This window comes from Hippoglossus hippoglossus, chromosome 16, assembly GCF_009819705.1.
Source record: "Hippoglossus hippoglossus isolate fHipHip1 chromosome 16, fHipHip1.pri, whole genome shotgun sequence".
In the NCBI taxonomy this organism is placed as follows: Eukaryota; Metazoa; Chordata; class Actinopteri; order Pleuronectiformes; family Pleuronectidae; genus Hippoglossus; species Hippoglossus hippoglossus.
In genome coordinates, this window is record NC_047166.1 from 11,186,292 (window position 1) to 11,202,951 (window position 16,660).

At 42.3% G+C, this 16,660-nt stretch overlaps 2 protein-coding genes across 2 annotated transcripts; one reads left to right on the top strand and one right to left on the bottom strand.

The window, feature by feature from the left end:
* The first annotated feature begins 1,297 nt into the window (after positions 1-1,297).
* Positions 1,298-10,883, top strand: tuft1a (tuftelin 1a). The gene is made up of 12 exons (XM_034610979.1): positions 1,298-1,545; positions 6,584-6,661; positions 7,721-7,819; positions 7,930-8,016; positions 8,253-8,303; positions 8,442-8,528; positions 9,226-9,336; positions 9,551-9,774; positions 9,886-9,991; positions 10,100-10,183; positions 10,539-10,633; positions 10,754-10,883. Exons 1-12 carry the CDS (start codon positions 1,486-1,488, stop codon positions 10,824-10,826), a joined length of 1,155 nt encoding a protein of 384 aa, XP_034466870.1. The 5' UTR covers positions 1,298-1,485; the 3' UTR covers positions 10,827-10,883.
* Positions 10,884-12,306: 1,423 nt separating this feature from the next.
* On the bottom strand, positions 12,307-16,447 carry c16h1orf43 (chromosome 16 C1orf43 homolog). The gene is made up of 7 exons (XM_034610982.1): positions 16,177-16,447; positions 14,988-15,089; positions 14,757-14,865; positions 14,582-14,635; positions 14,320-14,486; positions 13,491-13,549; positions 12,307-13,368 (listed from the first exon to the last, which is right to left on the bottom strand). Exons 1-7 carry the CDS (start codon positions 16,237-16,239, stop codon positions 13,152-13,154), a joined length of 771 nt encoding a protein of 256 aa, XP_034466873.1. The 5' UTR covers positions 16,240-16,447; the 3' UTR covers positions 12,307-13,151.
* Between the last annotated feature and the right edge of the window lie 213 nt (positions 16,448-16,660).

The following is a 16,660-nucleotide window of genomic DNA, read 5'->3' on the forward strand; positions in this document are numbered from 1 at the left end:
CTCTGATGAGAAGCTTAACTACATTCTTGGTTTGGAATTCATCACAGTGAAGACTTATGTGGAAATATCTCACTTATTAAAAGCCCTCAGCCGTTACCTAATGATTTTCATTCATGCGCGACAACCTTAACATGGGAACATTTCTCTCCTTCTATGTCCATGTTTGTGCCTGTGTCGTTTCTGCTCCGGTTTCAGATTCACTCAGCGTCGTCTTCTCTTGTGCCACAGTGAGCTGCTGTCTGCTCCTCAACAGCCATTAATGTCATTAAAGTCTTAATCCAATTTTAGGCCTGGTCCCGATCAGCTGCTGCCACATGCCAGCAGAGAAGTGTTCACTGTTACTTGCACCGTCATTTTGTTCCTTTTGTGTGGCCTCCTGTTGTACAACATTAATGATCGAAAGATTCAAGGTTAACTAAATCAATATGCAGGATGTTTCATTAAACCCTAGGGGGAAGTAAATGTCACCTTAAATAAATAACCATATTAGTGACTGATTTTTAATGTTTACCACGATTCTTTTTCATTGGAGTTAATAATTTGTAATAATTACAAGAAGGTGTTTTAAATTGTTTTTTTGTTCATCTTCATACATATATCAATTTGCAGAGCCATTGTTAAATAAATAATAAATTTATATAATTATTATTATTATTATGTATCAGTTGCACAAAAGTTACATTGGTTTTCTGTATCAATTTAATTTAATTTAATTAGCAAATTAATTTCAACACCTAATGATTGGACATTTGATATAAAACTATATACATATGTGTGTGTGTGTGTGTGTGTGTGTGTGTGTGTGTATTTATTTATATTTGTAATTTTGTATTTATTCTATTAAAACCATATCAAACATACAAACAAACCGCAGCCACAAATCACTGGATTGAATACCCTGCTTTCTGCTGCCTTGTAATAGCAGGAGACGCGTTTGAAACAGGTTAACTCAGGGGGTGTCACGTTTTCCAATCAATAAGTAATAGGTAAACTGATCTGTGTTCCCGCTGGGCAACATTTAGCTGGAGCGGATCATCCAGAGTCCAACTATAGGACAATCCAACTCCTTTACTTCTTTCAAACCTTATTACCTCATTACCTTATTATCTTATTATCTTATACCATCCCTCCCTGAATCATGTGTTGATGATGATGATGATGATGTAAAGTTTCTGGAGGTTATTGTTTGCTCTCTCTCTCTCTCTCTCTCGCTCTCTGTGGGCGGGTTGCTTTGCTTTGCTTAGGCACACCCACACATTGACGTCATGAGAAAAGTTAGCAACAATGTGCTGAGAGTGTCTCTCTCTCTCTCTCTCTCTCTCACCGGTGTGTCCGCAGGTCTGGAGACTTTTAACAGCAGCAGGACCGTCGACGTTCACCACAGAAGACTGAAGCTCTGAAGGAGGAAGCTCGTTTTTATTACTATTATTTACTTTATTCGTTTATTTATTTGTTTGTGCGGCATTTATCATATTTCAATCAAAGATGAACGGAGTCACGAGAAGTCTGTGCACCTTTGAGGACATCAGAAATCAAGACTATGGGGTAAGTTACTTGATATTATTTTCAAGATTTCTTCATATTATCTACTTGTAAGGAGGCATTTGTGTATTTCTGTGTCAAAAATGAATGAAACATGATTGATTTTATCAGAATGAAAGGATCAAGATATTCTTTAGACACAATTTTCTCACTTCTTAATTTTTTTTGTTAAGTTATGATGATTCTTTTTCAGTAAAATCAGTTTCATTTACTTTACTGGACGTGTGTAGAGGACGTGTGTGGTTTTGTAATGAACTGCAAAAGTCCAATACATATTGAGATGTTTCTTATTCATGGTTTTGAAAAAGTTTCGCTGTTTTTCACGTGGAGTTGAAAAATGGGTCCTTTCACTTAAACTAAATAATGGATATGTATAATAATAATAATTGAAATCGATTAATGAAAAAACATTTTTATCTTGATACAATCGTCCAGCCTTATAACTGAGTGTGTTTACAGTAAAGTCTCTGGCCTTGTAGTAATTAAAGTATTAGTCCCTCCTCCCCCATTAAGGCTCAGAATTAGTCTAAATAACATCTGTGCCTCCTGCCCACATCAGTTATGGGCTTACAGTCGCAGTCGTGACAGTCACAAGTCGCAGGACGTGTAAAAGCTTTTTGCTCGTGCAGCATGTGCACCACCTGTGCATGCACAGTTTGGTTTAACAGGATTAAACAGCAGAAGACACTTGCTTGACTCACTCCGTGTACTTTGCTGCAGGATAGTTGTTCGAGTGCAGCTGCTCATCTCACATACATGAGCTTTATCCCCTGTTTGTGGCTCCGCTGGCTTAATGATTTACCTGAAGAAGAAAAGTGTCAGTGCTCATGAGGCTGCAGGGCAACACGACACTTTCACCTTATCAGCGCCCATTGTGCTGAGCTCCTGCAGCCAGCAGCACACCAGGCCACTGATACCATCACATTGTGTTGTTCAGAAACGCGTTCTACAGAGAAAACATTCAGCCATGATTTTGTTTAATAAAATCTATAGCTGATTAGGATTAGTGCCGACAGAGAGTCAGATTATACAGTTGTGTCAACAGTCTAGCCTTTCTATCACTTCCAGTTGTGTAACTGTTGGACCTACAGATAGGTCAGAGTGTACAAAGGGCAGCACCACACACACACTTCATGAGCTGATTAATTGAGGTGAAGAAAGGTGTCATAAAGCAAAAAGAGAAACTCCATATTTGTCCAGCCTCTGCTAATGTTTCACACATTTCACATTATGACATGCGAGTGATCGGCTTCAAACACAGCGCCAACTCATCGTTATCAACGTCAGATCCAAAAGTCAAACAGTCCCGCGCCTACGCTATTTACATATGAGATACGATGATTCAGGTCAGGCTAAATAAGGAAGGTGAGGGTGAGGTATTTCACCTCCACACGAAACATAGCACAGAGAGATTATTCACCAAAGCCACGCCCTGACAGTTCATCAGGAAACGTGTGGAGGAGGAATGTACCTGGTGTAGCAGAGCCAGGCCTTCAGTTGATACGTGAAAACACACGGAAACAAAAGGTTCTGTTATTGTGGCAGGTATTATTTGAAATATCTTTTATTGTGGCACAATTGGCCCTCTATGAAAACCTGTTTAGAAAGTTTTTATTTTCCCTCTCTTTTCAGGCACTTTTTAAAAGAAATTACCCATTTATTCATCAATGCAGACGTTTAGTTTCCCTGCAGTGGGTGACTCAACACATTCCCTCTATCTGTCCTCATCCTCAGTCACCCTCTCGGTCAGGAGTGTCTGACATCACAGGCTGGGAATCAGCCAAGCGTGACAGAAATGCGTTGATGTAGATGAATGACGGCAGCATGTTGCAGCTCTTCACTTCACACCTCAGCTCAGCTCTTCCCTTTGAAATTTACCAAACCTTTGACTGGAGCTTTTAGTTGACACAGACTGACGAATGACGAAGGTCGAGGCCTCCGTCAGCCAGACATTACCAACCTTCACTAACCTCAGACTTACAGCTGATGTGAGTGAGTAGATGTTCTCAAAGATTTAACAAAAACCAGGGCTGCAACAGCTATTTTCAGATTAGCTGATTATTTTCTCTATTAATTGAGTCATACTTTAATCAAATGTCAATAATAAATGCCATAATTTCCAAGCTGGGCATTTCATATTGATTGAACAAAACAAAAAGTATATTTTAAGGTAATTTATATCAAGATATATATTTATATAAAGCCAATGGTCACACATGGATATGAAAAAAAAAGAGCAAATCCTCATGTTTGAAGAGACGCTGCATGAAAAATAACTTAAAGATTATAAAAATAGTTGCCATCATTTTCATTTGATTGATTGATTGATCACTTATCGTTGCAGCATTTCTTAAAACTCACCAGTACCTGCAAAGGCTGAGTATTGAACTTCAGTAACTGTCAAGCAGTGGCCAAAATGAATGCGAAGAATCGAGTAACTATAAGTGTTAGAAATTGAAAGTCGGCACTAATGCTGAGATTCTTAGTCTTGGATTCTTTGCTCAAATATTTTCCCCCTTTTAAACTTCGCCATATAAAATAAGGCACTGAAACTTGGGTATTGTTTGGATACCAAAGATTTGAAATGACACCTTCAGCCCTCGCACCTGCCGGCTCGCACCTGTCGGCTCAGGGTGTCACAGGCCGAGGTTTCTGATGCGGTTGGACGGAAGACAAGAGTGACATCTGTGCAGCAGGGAGAGGAAAGCAGTGCCTGAGAGGAACAGAGGGATTTAAAGGATGAAGTGATCACACACACACACTTTTTTTTTTTATTCAGGACACGGCACCTGAAGGCACGACGGGATGCTTTACAGTTAGGTTTCCTGAGTTGAGAAATTTAATATCAGGGAGTCGTCTTTTAAAAAGCCACAGCTCCGAGGGATGTTTTCTGAGTCTTGTCCCACATTCAGAAGCTCTGGCTGTTAATCAGTGACATTCTCAGGGAGGCAGTCACCCCTCAGCTAATTTAACGCCGATGATTTACAGGCCTCCTGAGGCCAAGGTCCAAGACAAAAGCGTCTTCATGCCCTCTAAGCCTTTCAGCTCGGCCATGCCCTGTGATCTGTTGTGCCCCTTTTGTCTGTGCGCCCAGCAGTGTGGACGCAGTGTGTGTGTGTGTGTGTGTGTGTTTAGTTTCAGGTTTCTGCCCTGTTATAAAGGTAATGTGTACTTTGACTTGCAATGTGCATCCGTGTGTGTGTTTTCCCGCATGTGAGCGCCTGTGTGCGTGTGCATGCCTGCGTCACTGTGCACATCCAACTGGTTCCTTTGTGTGCGTTCCCAAGAAGTCTCGTATTACAGGTTGGCTTTGAGGGTGGTATAGTTTTTGTGTGTGTGTGTGAATATAAAAGAGAAAACAGACCAGCGTGTAAGTCGTCGATGGCAGAGCGAGGATTAGCTCAGTCTTTGTCTGCTCGTCTACGAAGGGCCAAAGAAGTTGTATAATGACGGATTCCCTCCTAACAAACCGCTCACTGTTCCCTTCTCCAACCCCAGCCCCCCCCCCCCCACTTCTCTTTTCTTCCCCTAATCGCTGTGGCCTAGCTTTCAGGTTACTGTAATCTGAGAGGAAGCCATGCTGAATAAGAGGGGGAATTTTTGTACTTTCATTTCTCTGACTTCTGTTTGTCCTATTGTTGGACCCCCACCTTATCCATTATTAGGCTATTTCCTCTGTTTCCTCTTTGTTGACTGGTTACTTTCTTATACTTTCATGGTTTTCAACTCAATCTGCTCGTCTCGCTCTTCACCTCTTTTTTCCATGACTATATTTCCTGAGTCGATACCCAGCTTATCATAAAGGCCTCGTCTATAGAACACATGGCTTTTCTTTCATAACCTCTCTCCACTCGTTATCATTGCATTAGGCAACACAGTTCATTTCCTCCGTCTGGTTTACATCAAGGCCGAGGCATTCTCTATATAAGGGGTTATCTACAGTAGAAGAGCTTTTATTCGCTTTGAATGGCAAAAACACATGAAGTTTAAATGTCAATTCTTGATTCTTGATTTCAATCATATCACATGAATGTAGATGTTCCAATTTCATGAAAAAATTGCACTTTAAGCTTTATAAAGCTACTTTAAAGCATAAAATACCCAGAAAAGTTTTAAAAAGTTAAAAAAGTTAGCATTTATAACATTCAAATAAGAAAAAAACTATTGTGCGCATCTATTCAGTTATTTGACCCCAGGAGAATGTTGCAGCTATTTCTTCTCTCTCGGCCTGTTTCATGTCTGTGAGGCGACATTAACCAAACACAGAGAACACTGGGAGATAAACAGAGTGGTTTGCATTGGCTGGAGGGAGTTGTATAATGTTTTTGACCTTCCTCCCTCACATCCGCATATTTGTCCTCAGACACACACTCACTGGGCATCACTTATAAGGGGATTCCCTGAGACTGAACACACACACACACACACACACACACACACACACACACACACACACACACACACACACACACACACACACACACACACACACACACACACACACGTTTACATCCAGTTTGAGACTTTTACTGTTAAAGAATTTGAAGAAAGACTTTGGAGGTTTGTGTCTTTTGCTTTTTTCAAAAGTTTTGCCTCCGACCTACTCCTCCCTATCATACATGCCAGATAGTTTATGGTTTCTGTGAGGCGTCGTTGCCTTGGAAATGTTGTGTCTTGCTCAACATTACATTTTCTGCCCACTTTCCCAGAAATCCAGCCGCCGCTTCCAATTGGCTGCGAGCGTCTGGAGGATTTCCGCCTAAGTCCCTCTGACGTCCATAGCACACAATTTAAACCGAACAGTCTGTCTCAGTGCAGCTGGGGAAAACTTTCACTCTCACTGTGACGCTCGTACCCCTCTCTTTTACTAGCTGCCCCCCCTCCCCCCGCCCCCGCCCCTCCTTATGTGGAGTATGACTCAGTCTCTCCTCCTCTTTATTCTCCTCCTCAAAATAGTCCTCAATCAGTGTCTCCATGTCATCACATAACGGTCTCTTTGTGGAGTCGCTTCATCTTCTCCTCTCTACGTTGCCTTTTTCAGGAGGGGTGCAGGCGGCTGCGGCTCACACTGCAGGACCAGAACCAGGCAGCTCGGAGCACAGAGCAGCACCGGGACAAGGTAAGAACTTCCTGCGTCTGATCAAACTTAAGGTTCTTTAACAGCAGAGCAATGAGGAGGTCTGGACATCAGAGCAGGGGGAGACAGAGGAGAGTGTAATGTTGTTAAGTTGCATATGATAAGTTTAAATACAGGATTTGGACACTTATGTTATTCAAGATGATATGGTGTTATATTTCAATTGGCCTCAGATCTTTAATGGACAATTGTACGTTTAAATACTTGAGTGAGAATATTTTGACGTTCGTCTCATGAGACAAAAATGTATCATCTGCGCTGAAGCTGCTGTCGTTCAGGCCATATTTGGATCTTAAAGTTCTAACGTGATGGATTAGCTCCGAGCCATGGTGCCTTCACACATCTGTCACGCCACATTCCTGCACACAAACCGTGTAGAGATGCCAGCGGTGTGTACACATGCCACAGCTGCCATCCGCTTTTCATCAGCACGATTCCCTCAAACTCAGAACGCCTCAAGACAACCATTGTTCCACCAGAACCAGCACCAGAGTTAGCACTGGAGTTACATAACGTCGCCTCCCTCCCTCACTCGATCTCTGTTTATGGTTATAACCGAGTCTGTTTACGGCTTTCACAGAAGCAGCAGATGTTTATGGGTGAGTCTCCGAAGTGATGATGGATGAAGTTTCAAAACTCAGAGACACTCAGGAATTATTTTCTGAGGACACAACTGAGAGAAGCATTTTATTCTGACATTATAACTCCAACTTAATAGGCTAATTGAATTAGACGTTCCTAGCAGAGGTTTCATAATAGTTACGAACTTGTGTACTTTTGGCAGTTTGTCCACTCACAACAAACATGATCCGGCTCCTGTTCTAGTGTAAACAAAGCCACAGTGACTTCACGCTCATGTATCACAGACGATGCCACAACAGGGCAGCTGATGTCAGGCCGTAAAATGGGTCGTCCACTAACCAGAAGGTTGGAGGTTCGATCCCAGATTGCCCCCAATTCTGTGCTGGCAGTTTATGAGTTGTGTGTGAAAGAGAAAGTGCCGCACGATTTATAAATATTTCTCTGCTCTCCAACCTCCAGCCAGTCGGACGAGCGTACGCACTGGTGCAGCCGGCCAGCGACAGGACACCTGTGACCCCCGAGCCGGTCAAATCTACAGAGCAGGTGGAAGTTATCAAAGTGAGTCGGACGGACGGTTCTCTCATGTTTTATAGAAGTCTTACAGTGAATTGGTGTGTTTGCTTTGTGGTTGTGTTGGTGTTTAACATCCATGACTCTCCCGGGTCCAGGTGTATCTCGAGGCGCGCAGACAAGAGCAGCACAAACACCAGCAGAGCCTGAAGATGCTGTCGGATGAGGTTTCACAGATACAGGAGGTCAGTCTCTGGACACTATCTCTCTAATGTACGAACACAGCTGCAGTGTATCAACCCTGTCTCCCGGGCTGAATTTGCATCATGTAAATTCCTTGTCGCTCTCGTCTGTGTCTCTTCCACTCTTAGTTTCTCTTTCTCAGTGTTGAGCCAGAGTTAAATATTCTAAAGAAAAGAATCTATGATAACATCTCACTAAGATAACATCTCACTTACTATTATCTCTCTGTTGTCCTCAGGTGAGGTATTGCCTGAAGTCACTGAGGGAGCAGATGGCGGCCAAAAACAAGGTAGGTCTATTTTGGGCAACTTTGACGGGGCTTTGCTATTGTTTGACCTCGCGTCCTGTTCGCTTCAAGGCATTTCCTCCACCTCTCATCTCCATCATTCACTCTTCCCTCGCTCACTTCTTCCTTTTCTCTCCCCAGTCGCACACAAACGGGTGGAAAGTCAGCGTCCCCTTCAGAAAGAGCTCCTCGTCTGCCCCCAAGGGAGCAGCCAAAGCTGACGTACAGGTGAGCAGACTCTCACGTGAGCATGTACAGAATATGTGGACGTGTCAAATCTCAAGTATCATAGCCGGAGTCCTCTGTGAGTGTCTCTCTAAACAATGTAGCTGGCACCCAGAGGCACCCAGATAAACAGAGGTCTGAAAATGAAAAAAACAAACAGAGATGTGATACAGGCTAAAGGAGAATAAAAAAACCAAACTTAGGAGTAAATACAGTATCCGTACAGCACCCCGGGGAGTTTGAAAAAGTGTGAGAACGCTGTTCTAGCACAAACTGTTCCTCCGCCTGCCTGTGTTATTGTGTTCAGGCCTCATTGTTCCCAGCATTCCACAGATGCCTCATCTTTTAATAGTATTGTTTCCGTCTTTCTGTAGAAGCCTCTACTGGTTTGTATGTCAGCAGAGTTTTGTACCAGCACAACAAAGCCGACAGCCTCGTGTTTGGCTTAATTGTTTTCAATGTAATTGTAGCATTTATTTGTGACTCAGGCTACGGCTTACCCGCTGAAGTGTTGTCGAAATAGAGAGGGAAACACTATAGGCATGACCTAACTGCTCCAGTGACGCAAGCCGACACCCCTGTTTTCTTTAAGACGACCAAACCCACCGAGCTTGGACCAGATTTTACATTACATCATCAGAAAAGTATCTTTCTCTCTATTTGACCGTTTTTGCTGAATATCTCATCGTTTGTCTCATAGGAAGTGGATGATGAGGCGGAGAGGACCAACCTGAGGGAAGTCAGTAAACGCTTGTATGCGCAGCTGCAGGAAGCTGAGAAGAAACACCAGGAAGAGAGGGAGAGGCTGCTGGTAAGACACACACACACACACACACACACACACACACACACACACACACACACACACACACACACACACACACACAGACACACACACACACACACACACACACACACACACACACACACACACACACACACACACACAGACACACAGCCCGATGCCACAAACACGACACAGTGCTTTTTGGACCTTTTATCTAAACTCCCTGTTTTCCCTCCAGGCTGAGGGCACCAGACTGAAGGAGCGTGTGAGCGACCAGGAGGAGAAGTTGAAGGCCACAGAGGAAGCCAGTGAGAGGAAAGACCAGCGCCTCGAAGAGGTCCAGAGGCTGCTGGGAGGGATGGAGCTGGAGAGCTCCACCCTGCGGGAGACGATCCGCAGCCGGGAGGAGGAACTCCGCGAGCTGCGCAAGATCAGAGAGGAGGGCCAGAAAGGGGATCAGAGGTCAGCTAATAAACACACACAAGCACACACCCACACAATCTCCTTGTCAATCATTGCCAATCAATTCACCGATACTGTTCTATAGAGTTAATGTCTGTGGATTTCTTTCAGGGCTGAACAGTTGGAGAAGGAGGTGGCCATTCTCAAAGAGAAGATCCACCATCTGGACGACATGCTGAAAAGCCAACAGAGGAAAGTCAGACACATGATTGAGCAGGTGAGACACACATGCGTGAGACTGAAAGCAAACACGTTGCCCCGATCTCTGTGTGCATATTTGCGCAGGGTTTGCTCACTGTTTGACCGCGTGTTTGTTCGTCTTCAGCTCCAGAACTCTCGCATGGTGATCCAGGAGAGAGACCGCGTGATCAAAGAGCTGGAGGAGAAAGTAGCATTCCTGGAGGCTGAGGTAAGAACAACTCTTATCTCTGACTTTATGGCATCTCAGTAAAACTTAGAATCAAGGTCCAAGGTTCAGTGAAACACAGGAGAGAGGAAAACAGATCCCACACTACCTGATCTCTGCAGATGCAACTACTGTCTGTTTGTCCATATTAATATCTACATTTATTACACTGCACTGTCACTTTCACTCTCTTATTTCTTATTTTTTCATTCCCTATGTACCTGTTTAATTTCTTTTTAAATGCTTCTTTTTTGTATTGTCTTCTTTTGCTCTTAACGTTTGTCATTGTGCCTTTTATATTAATGTAAAGCTCTTTGAATTGTGTTGAACTGACCCCTGACCACTGCTGTGTGTGCAGAACCGAGAGATGCATGACCAGATGGACTATTTCCTGGGAGGACAGAGGTCCAACTCCTACCTTTCATCAGAGCGCAACCCCCAGATTGTCTACAGGTAACTTTAGTATTTATTTATTTATTCATTATGTAGCCCTTATTCCTCAATGAAGAATCGCTCTCTTGCTGTTCCAGGAACACAAAATAACAGACTTCATTATTTCTCTCTCTCTCGCAGTAGACAACTCAAGCCGTCCAACTCATCCAACAAACCACTCCCTTTCATCAAAGTCATCGAGATCAAGTCATGAAGCGACTGATCAGGTGACGGACACGTTTCTGAGGTGACGGCCACAGAACCACGAAAACCTTTTCCAATGCAGACTGAAACACAAACAACAGCTCCACTCCCACGTCTGAGGGCGTGAACGGTGCGAGCTGAGCGTCCCGGACTGCGACACTTCCACTAACCACAAACACTCTTGAAGGAAACTGCGTGGCGTTTGGCAGCACACATACATGGGGTTCGTTGTGTGTCTGTATAAAGAGTGATTGTATGTCAGCTTTAATTTTGATACATTAAGTGTGCGGATACACCTGATGTGCTTTTAAAGTTTATCATATAATACAGCAGCATACTGTCTGCGTGTGTGTCCTAGTCCTGCCCTTGTTTTCATCACTATTTTTGACCTTTGAGTTTTTGGGATCTGTGTTGTTGTGTTGAATATGTGTCGTGTGCATTGGGCAGGATAGCAGAGCTTTTGCTAAAGTGGACAATGAAGTTATTAAGTCCACATGAACAGTAATGTAGCACCAGTAAACTGTAGCTAACTCGGCTGTTGTGACAGATCAGTTTCACGTTAAAATCATTAACCAGGGGATGTGAATCCTGTGTCCTTGTCCTCATTAGCCACTCACACATGATTTCACCATCACCGAGTGAATGTTTGATGCTGCAGCACGTAACTTCTCACTGGAGCCTCGACAAGCTCGTCACCCTGAACTGTGCAGAAAAAGGCTGTTTTTAAAGAAGTGTGACTTTTAAGCCCAAAACGACAATATGGCACTTAAAGAAACTGTGAGGAAGCAGAAGGATAAATTAATATTTTCACAAAGCATTTCAGTTCCCTGCCATTATGTGTACTGTCTATTTGTTTTGTACATATTATTAATTATTGTGATTTGATGTTTTAATTTCTGCCTAACAACTTTCTCCTCTGTATTTATTTATATTGAATAAAAAACATCTAGACAGACTTTGTATGTTGTGTGTTTTTATCCATTATCTGTGTTTGTAGGTTTTTCTGAAAATTAATAAAAGGCCTCATGTCACTTCATACGAAAATCATATTGGTGGAACTTATGGAGAGGGCTCCATCTGCTGGACACTGTTTAAACAACAATTTAGAACGGCACTCAGAGCACATTCCTACGCAAAAACCTGAATTCCTCTTAAATTCAATCAAGCCACATCGAATTCTACATTTATAAATATCAGCTCCCTAAATAAGCCAGATTTTTTAAAATTAAGATCCATTTATTATTTCTTTGGAAATCTGTGGGAAATCTTGTTTTTAAACAAAGTGATAAAAATGTCCTAGATCTGCCCCTTGGTCTGGATCCACCATGGATTCTCTCTCGGCCCACGTTCCATTCTTCCACCAAGTTTCGTGGAAATACGTTTGGTATTTTTTGCGTAATCCTACTGACAAACACAACATAACACAACCCTCCTTAGCAGTGGTAATTACTGTCATTTGTCGACTGCTTGTGAAAGAATTGTACAACAACTCAACTTTATGTCACTTTTTATTTGGATGGCAACTTAACAAGTAAGCACCACAAAAAGATTAAAATCATTCAGGCACGAGAACTCCTGCCAGGGAATCCTTAACACCTTACAGTGCAGAACCAGGTCAGAGCTACCCCAGGGACAGGACCTCTCAGTCAGAGGACATGGACGCTGGAATACTGTTAAATAACATTGCACTGAGGGAAATTATTAAGTTACAAGAGCACTTAATCATCAAAATTCATCCAATCAAGTATGGCTTCTGTAAAACAAACATTCGACGCTTAGAACGAGGCTGAATTCACAGCAGCACATGAACAGTAGAGACGCAAACAGACACAAACAGACACAAACAGACACAAACGGACTTGACATATTCAGTGTGTTTTTCTCAGTAAAGTGAAGTAGCCATTAACACCAGTAGCACCCGCAACTATCAGCATGTTTAAATACAGTGGGATAAGTTCAACAATCCTGCATAGGCTTGTACATTGTGCAATAAATACTGATTGTCTTCCGCCATTGCATATTTGCATTTTTGTTTTGGTCAAGTCAACCACACTCATTATAGTCACAGTGTATGTGTACTTATATAAAGCGCTGACACATGATATAATACAGAATATAGGCTAAAGCTACACTTAGGTACAGAGCACTCGGCCAGTGGTCTGATATGGACTGTGCAGTAAACCAGATCATATGTGTTAATGTAGGAGGGCTGTGTTTTTGTTACATCACTTGAAAAGGATGCAGCGACAGTAACCCCACCACAGTCCACAGCAGCTGGAACCACTGGCAGCACAACATTGACCTTTTCCTTTGGACGGACATCAGAGGTTGGTTTTCAGAGCGTACTGTCCAGAGTGTTGTAGTTGTCTTTGAAGTTCTTCAGCTCCAGGAAGTGTCTGGGCCTCTTGCTGCGCTGCTGCAGCGTAGATATGAGGTAGGTGGTCTGGGTCGGGGAGGAGGCGGAGCTCGCCGGCTCCGTGGTGCTGGTCAGGTCTTTGGCTGCAGACTGATGGTGCTGGCTGGGAGTGCTGCTGCTGCTGTGAGACTTCACGCTGCAACAGTGGAGAGAGAGAAACAGCTTGTACCCAGTGTGTGATTAACATTCCACATTGGGATTAAATTAAGAGCAAAGCTGTGAGAGAGCACTGCGGGCGAGAGGTTTGTGTTTACTCACGCAGACGCCAGTTCAGTTAGAGCTTCTTGGTATTTTAAGAACTCTGCCTCACCAAAAACCTGCAGACAAAGATGGGAGCCAAAGAAAGCAAATCCACAATGTGATACTCAAACGCCTTATTGACCCTTTAAAAGAAAGAATGACGATTTTCATTTTCATGCATCCTACCATCCGTCAATGGCAAATTACAGTACACATCAGATTGGACTGTATGGTTAGAAAAAAACAAACAATTATTGCAATTACAATCATATCGTGTAATTATTATGTGCTAGGCCATAATACAGGCCACACATTTGAAATCACTGATCTTTATTGTATGTTATATATATATATGATACTTATCTCCAACAAGGAGGTTATGTTCTCAACCCCCTCGGTTTGTTTGTGGGTTTCTTTACATGTTTGAAGCAAGATTACGCAAAACCACGAGAAGGATTGCCATGAAACTTGGTGGAAGGATGCGATATGGGTCAGGGAACAACCCATTTAATTCTGGTGTGAATCTGGATCGAGCAGCGGATTCAGGAATCCTTAATCACTTTCTTAAACATTGTGAGATTTTCAACTGATTTCCGAGGGAATAATTCATTTAATTGAAAAAATGAGGCATGTTTAGGGGAGTGAAATCTACAAGTGTGGAGCTTGAGGTAAACACTCTATTGTGTGCGATTCTAGATCTTTAACTAAGTCTTTAGATGCAATTTATTAGTTATTAGTTTTGACATAGGACTGCATAGGTTTCACAACATTGTCTTAATGTGTTTGTTGATATAATAAATGACAATTATTGATTACCTGTAATACTCACACACACTCCCATACTGACCTCAGCCCCATGTCTGGCTTTATTGTATCCATCCAGCACCGCGTCGATGAGGGAGCTTTGGCTGTCCCGGAACATGCAGTGGTTATTGCGTAGCTGCAGGATCCAGGTCCGAAATCGTTTCCCTGTCACAGCGGTGGACGTCCCACCCAGGTCCCGGAAAGGGAGATCTTTTGACAAGTAGCACAGGTAGTACTGTAACAGTGGAGCGGGATTCAAGTGCTGTCATGGCAACGCAAAACCAAACAGTGACAGGAAAGCTTACCCGTGTCTCTGATGGCATCCAGCGCTCTCATCCTGTACAAGTAGTCATAGGAACCTGCAACACACACAGATTCTTCTATGCACTGGTATGAAATCATCAGGATAGTTTTAGGACTGGAGTGTATGTGTGTGTGTGCGTGTGTGTGTGTGCGTGTGTGTGTGTGTGTTCCTCTAACCATTCTGTTCTCTCTGCTTTATCCGGTTGTCATCTGGGGACAGCAGACGAGGCTCAAAGTGGATTTTCTGAACCTGACACAGTTTGGCTTCAATTTCTTGTTTCAGTTCCTGCAGCACAGACGCAATACTTCAGTAAACACGCAAGAAGAAGTAAAGTATCAAAATCTTAGTTACACAGTGCACAGCTTGGCTCTGTTCATCACTCTGGTTCATTATGGTGAGGGTCTTACCTTTGGTGCATTATGGCCGAGGGGAACATGTGGTCCTCTCCGAGACTTCACGGCAAACCGCATAATTTGTCTTTTGACAAAGATGAACAGCAAAACAAAAACCTATAGAGGAAGAGTTAACATTAACAAAAAATAAATGAATGAATATATATATACACACACTTATTTATTTACTTGTTTATTTATTTGAAGGTAACACAAGAAATGTGAAAGTTAGACCTTTAAATTAAAACTGGGTCTAATTAGAATCAATATCAAGGATAAAAATAAAGGATTTTTGTGAATTATGTCAAATTAAAATCCAAATCATTTGAACTGATGCACACCTTTTTGGATACGTGTGTCTTCTATAATGAAAACACTATAACTTTATGCATGAACAATGTAGAGCGTGACTTAACAGTACAGTAATTCTCATATTCATATCAGGCAAAATTCAGATTGTGCAATACTTGAAAACACAGCAACGCAGAAGCTGCACTGATTATTGCTGGAGACAATCAAACAGGAAACTATGATCTGAACCAAAACATGTCTGACAAAATGTAGGGTATATGTAGCCGTGGTGGGGGAGTGATCAGCGGTTTGGTTTGATAAAACTCAGTATTGTTATAGGGTTGGACGATTTGGCTAAAGCATTATTATAACTATGACAGTATTATTTATTTATAGTTTAAAGACGGATGTCCGCTCCTGTTGTGGTTTTAAACTCTTCTTTATGAGCAGAGAATCACAAACACTTGATAAACGTCAAAACATTTTATAAATCAGAGGTCGATCAGTCACTGTGATCAAATTTTGTATGTATTATTATTATTGACATTGTTTTATCACAGAGCCCTAAGTTGCATTGATGTGGTGATGTGAATCTTATGGGCTTTTAAAAAGTGAGCTAACACAGCTCATATGTAAATCACATCTGTGAACTTCAAACTGTGTGTGTGATGGCAGGGGTTTGTGTAAGATCATAGAAAGTCGGTGGCTTTAACAAGTAGTAGGTAAAAGTATAATGAGTAAATAATACGTGTTGTTAGTGAAACTGATCTAGAGCAGCTGTAAAATACTGTGACTGGTTTACATCGTGTGTATCTGACACAGTCTCGTGTACATCGTTGTTATCGTGAGTTTGAACTTGAGTTTGCTTCGGAGTTAGAAAGAGCTCGTCGATGACAAAGTGACACGGACTCACCAGACTCCCGTAGGCCATGACAAGCACCACATTGACGCTGGACAGCAGAGAATCATTTTTCATTTTTCTAACCAACCAGATAAATATCGGCTCAAAGTACGAACAACACGTCGAACCGAAAAGTACACGGTCACATTTAGGAAGTCGCTTCTCTAAAAAAACATGGAGCCGCCGTCAAGCGACAGACAGAAGAACGGGAAGTTAAGAGAAAGAGAGATTTGTGCTGTTTGTTGCTACATGTCGCCGCTTTGTTGACTTCCGTGTTAGTCACATGACCGGTACGGGACAGGCTGACGTAATGCCTGATGTTCTCTTTGGCCTCTCCTGCCCCCTGCTGGTGACTTATGTGGTATTACCATGAAGTACATAAAATAATAAATAATATGAATCCCAACAAAAAGTCATATCAAGATAATAAATGTGAATAATCAATATACCTTTTTTTTAATTATAAAATGAAAATAAAAGCAAACTACCAAATTAT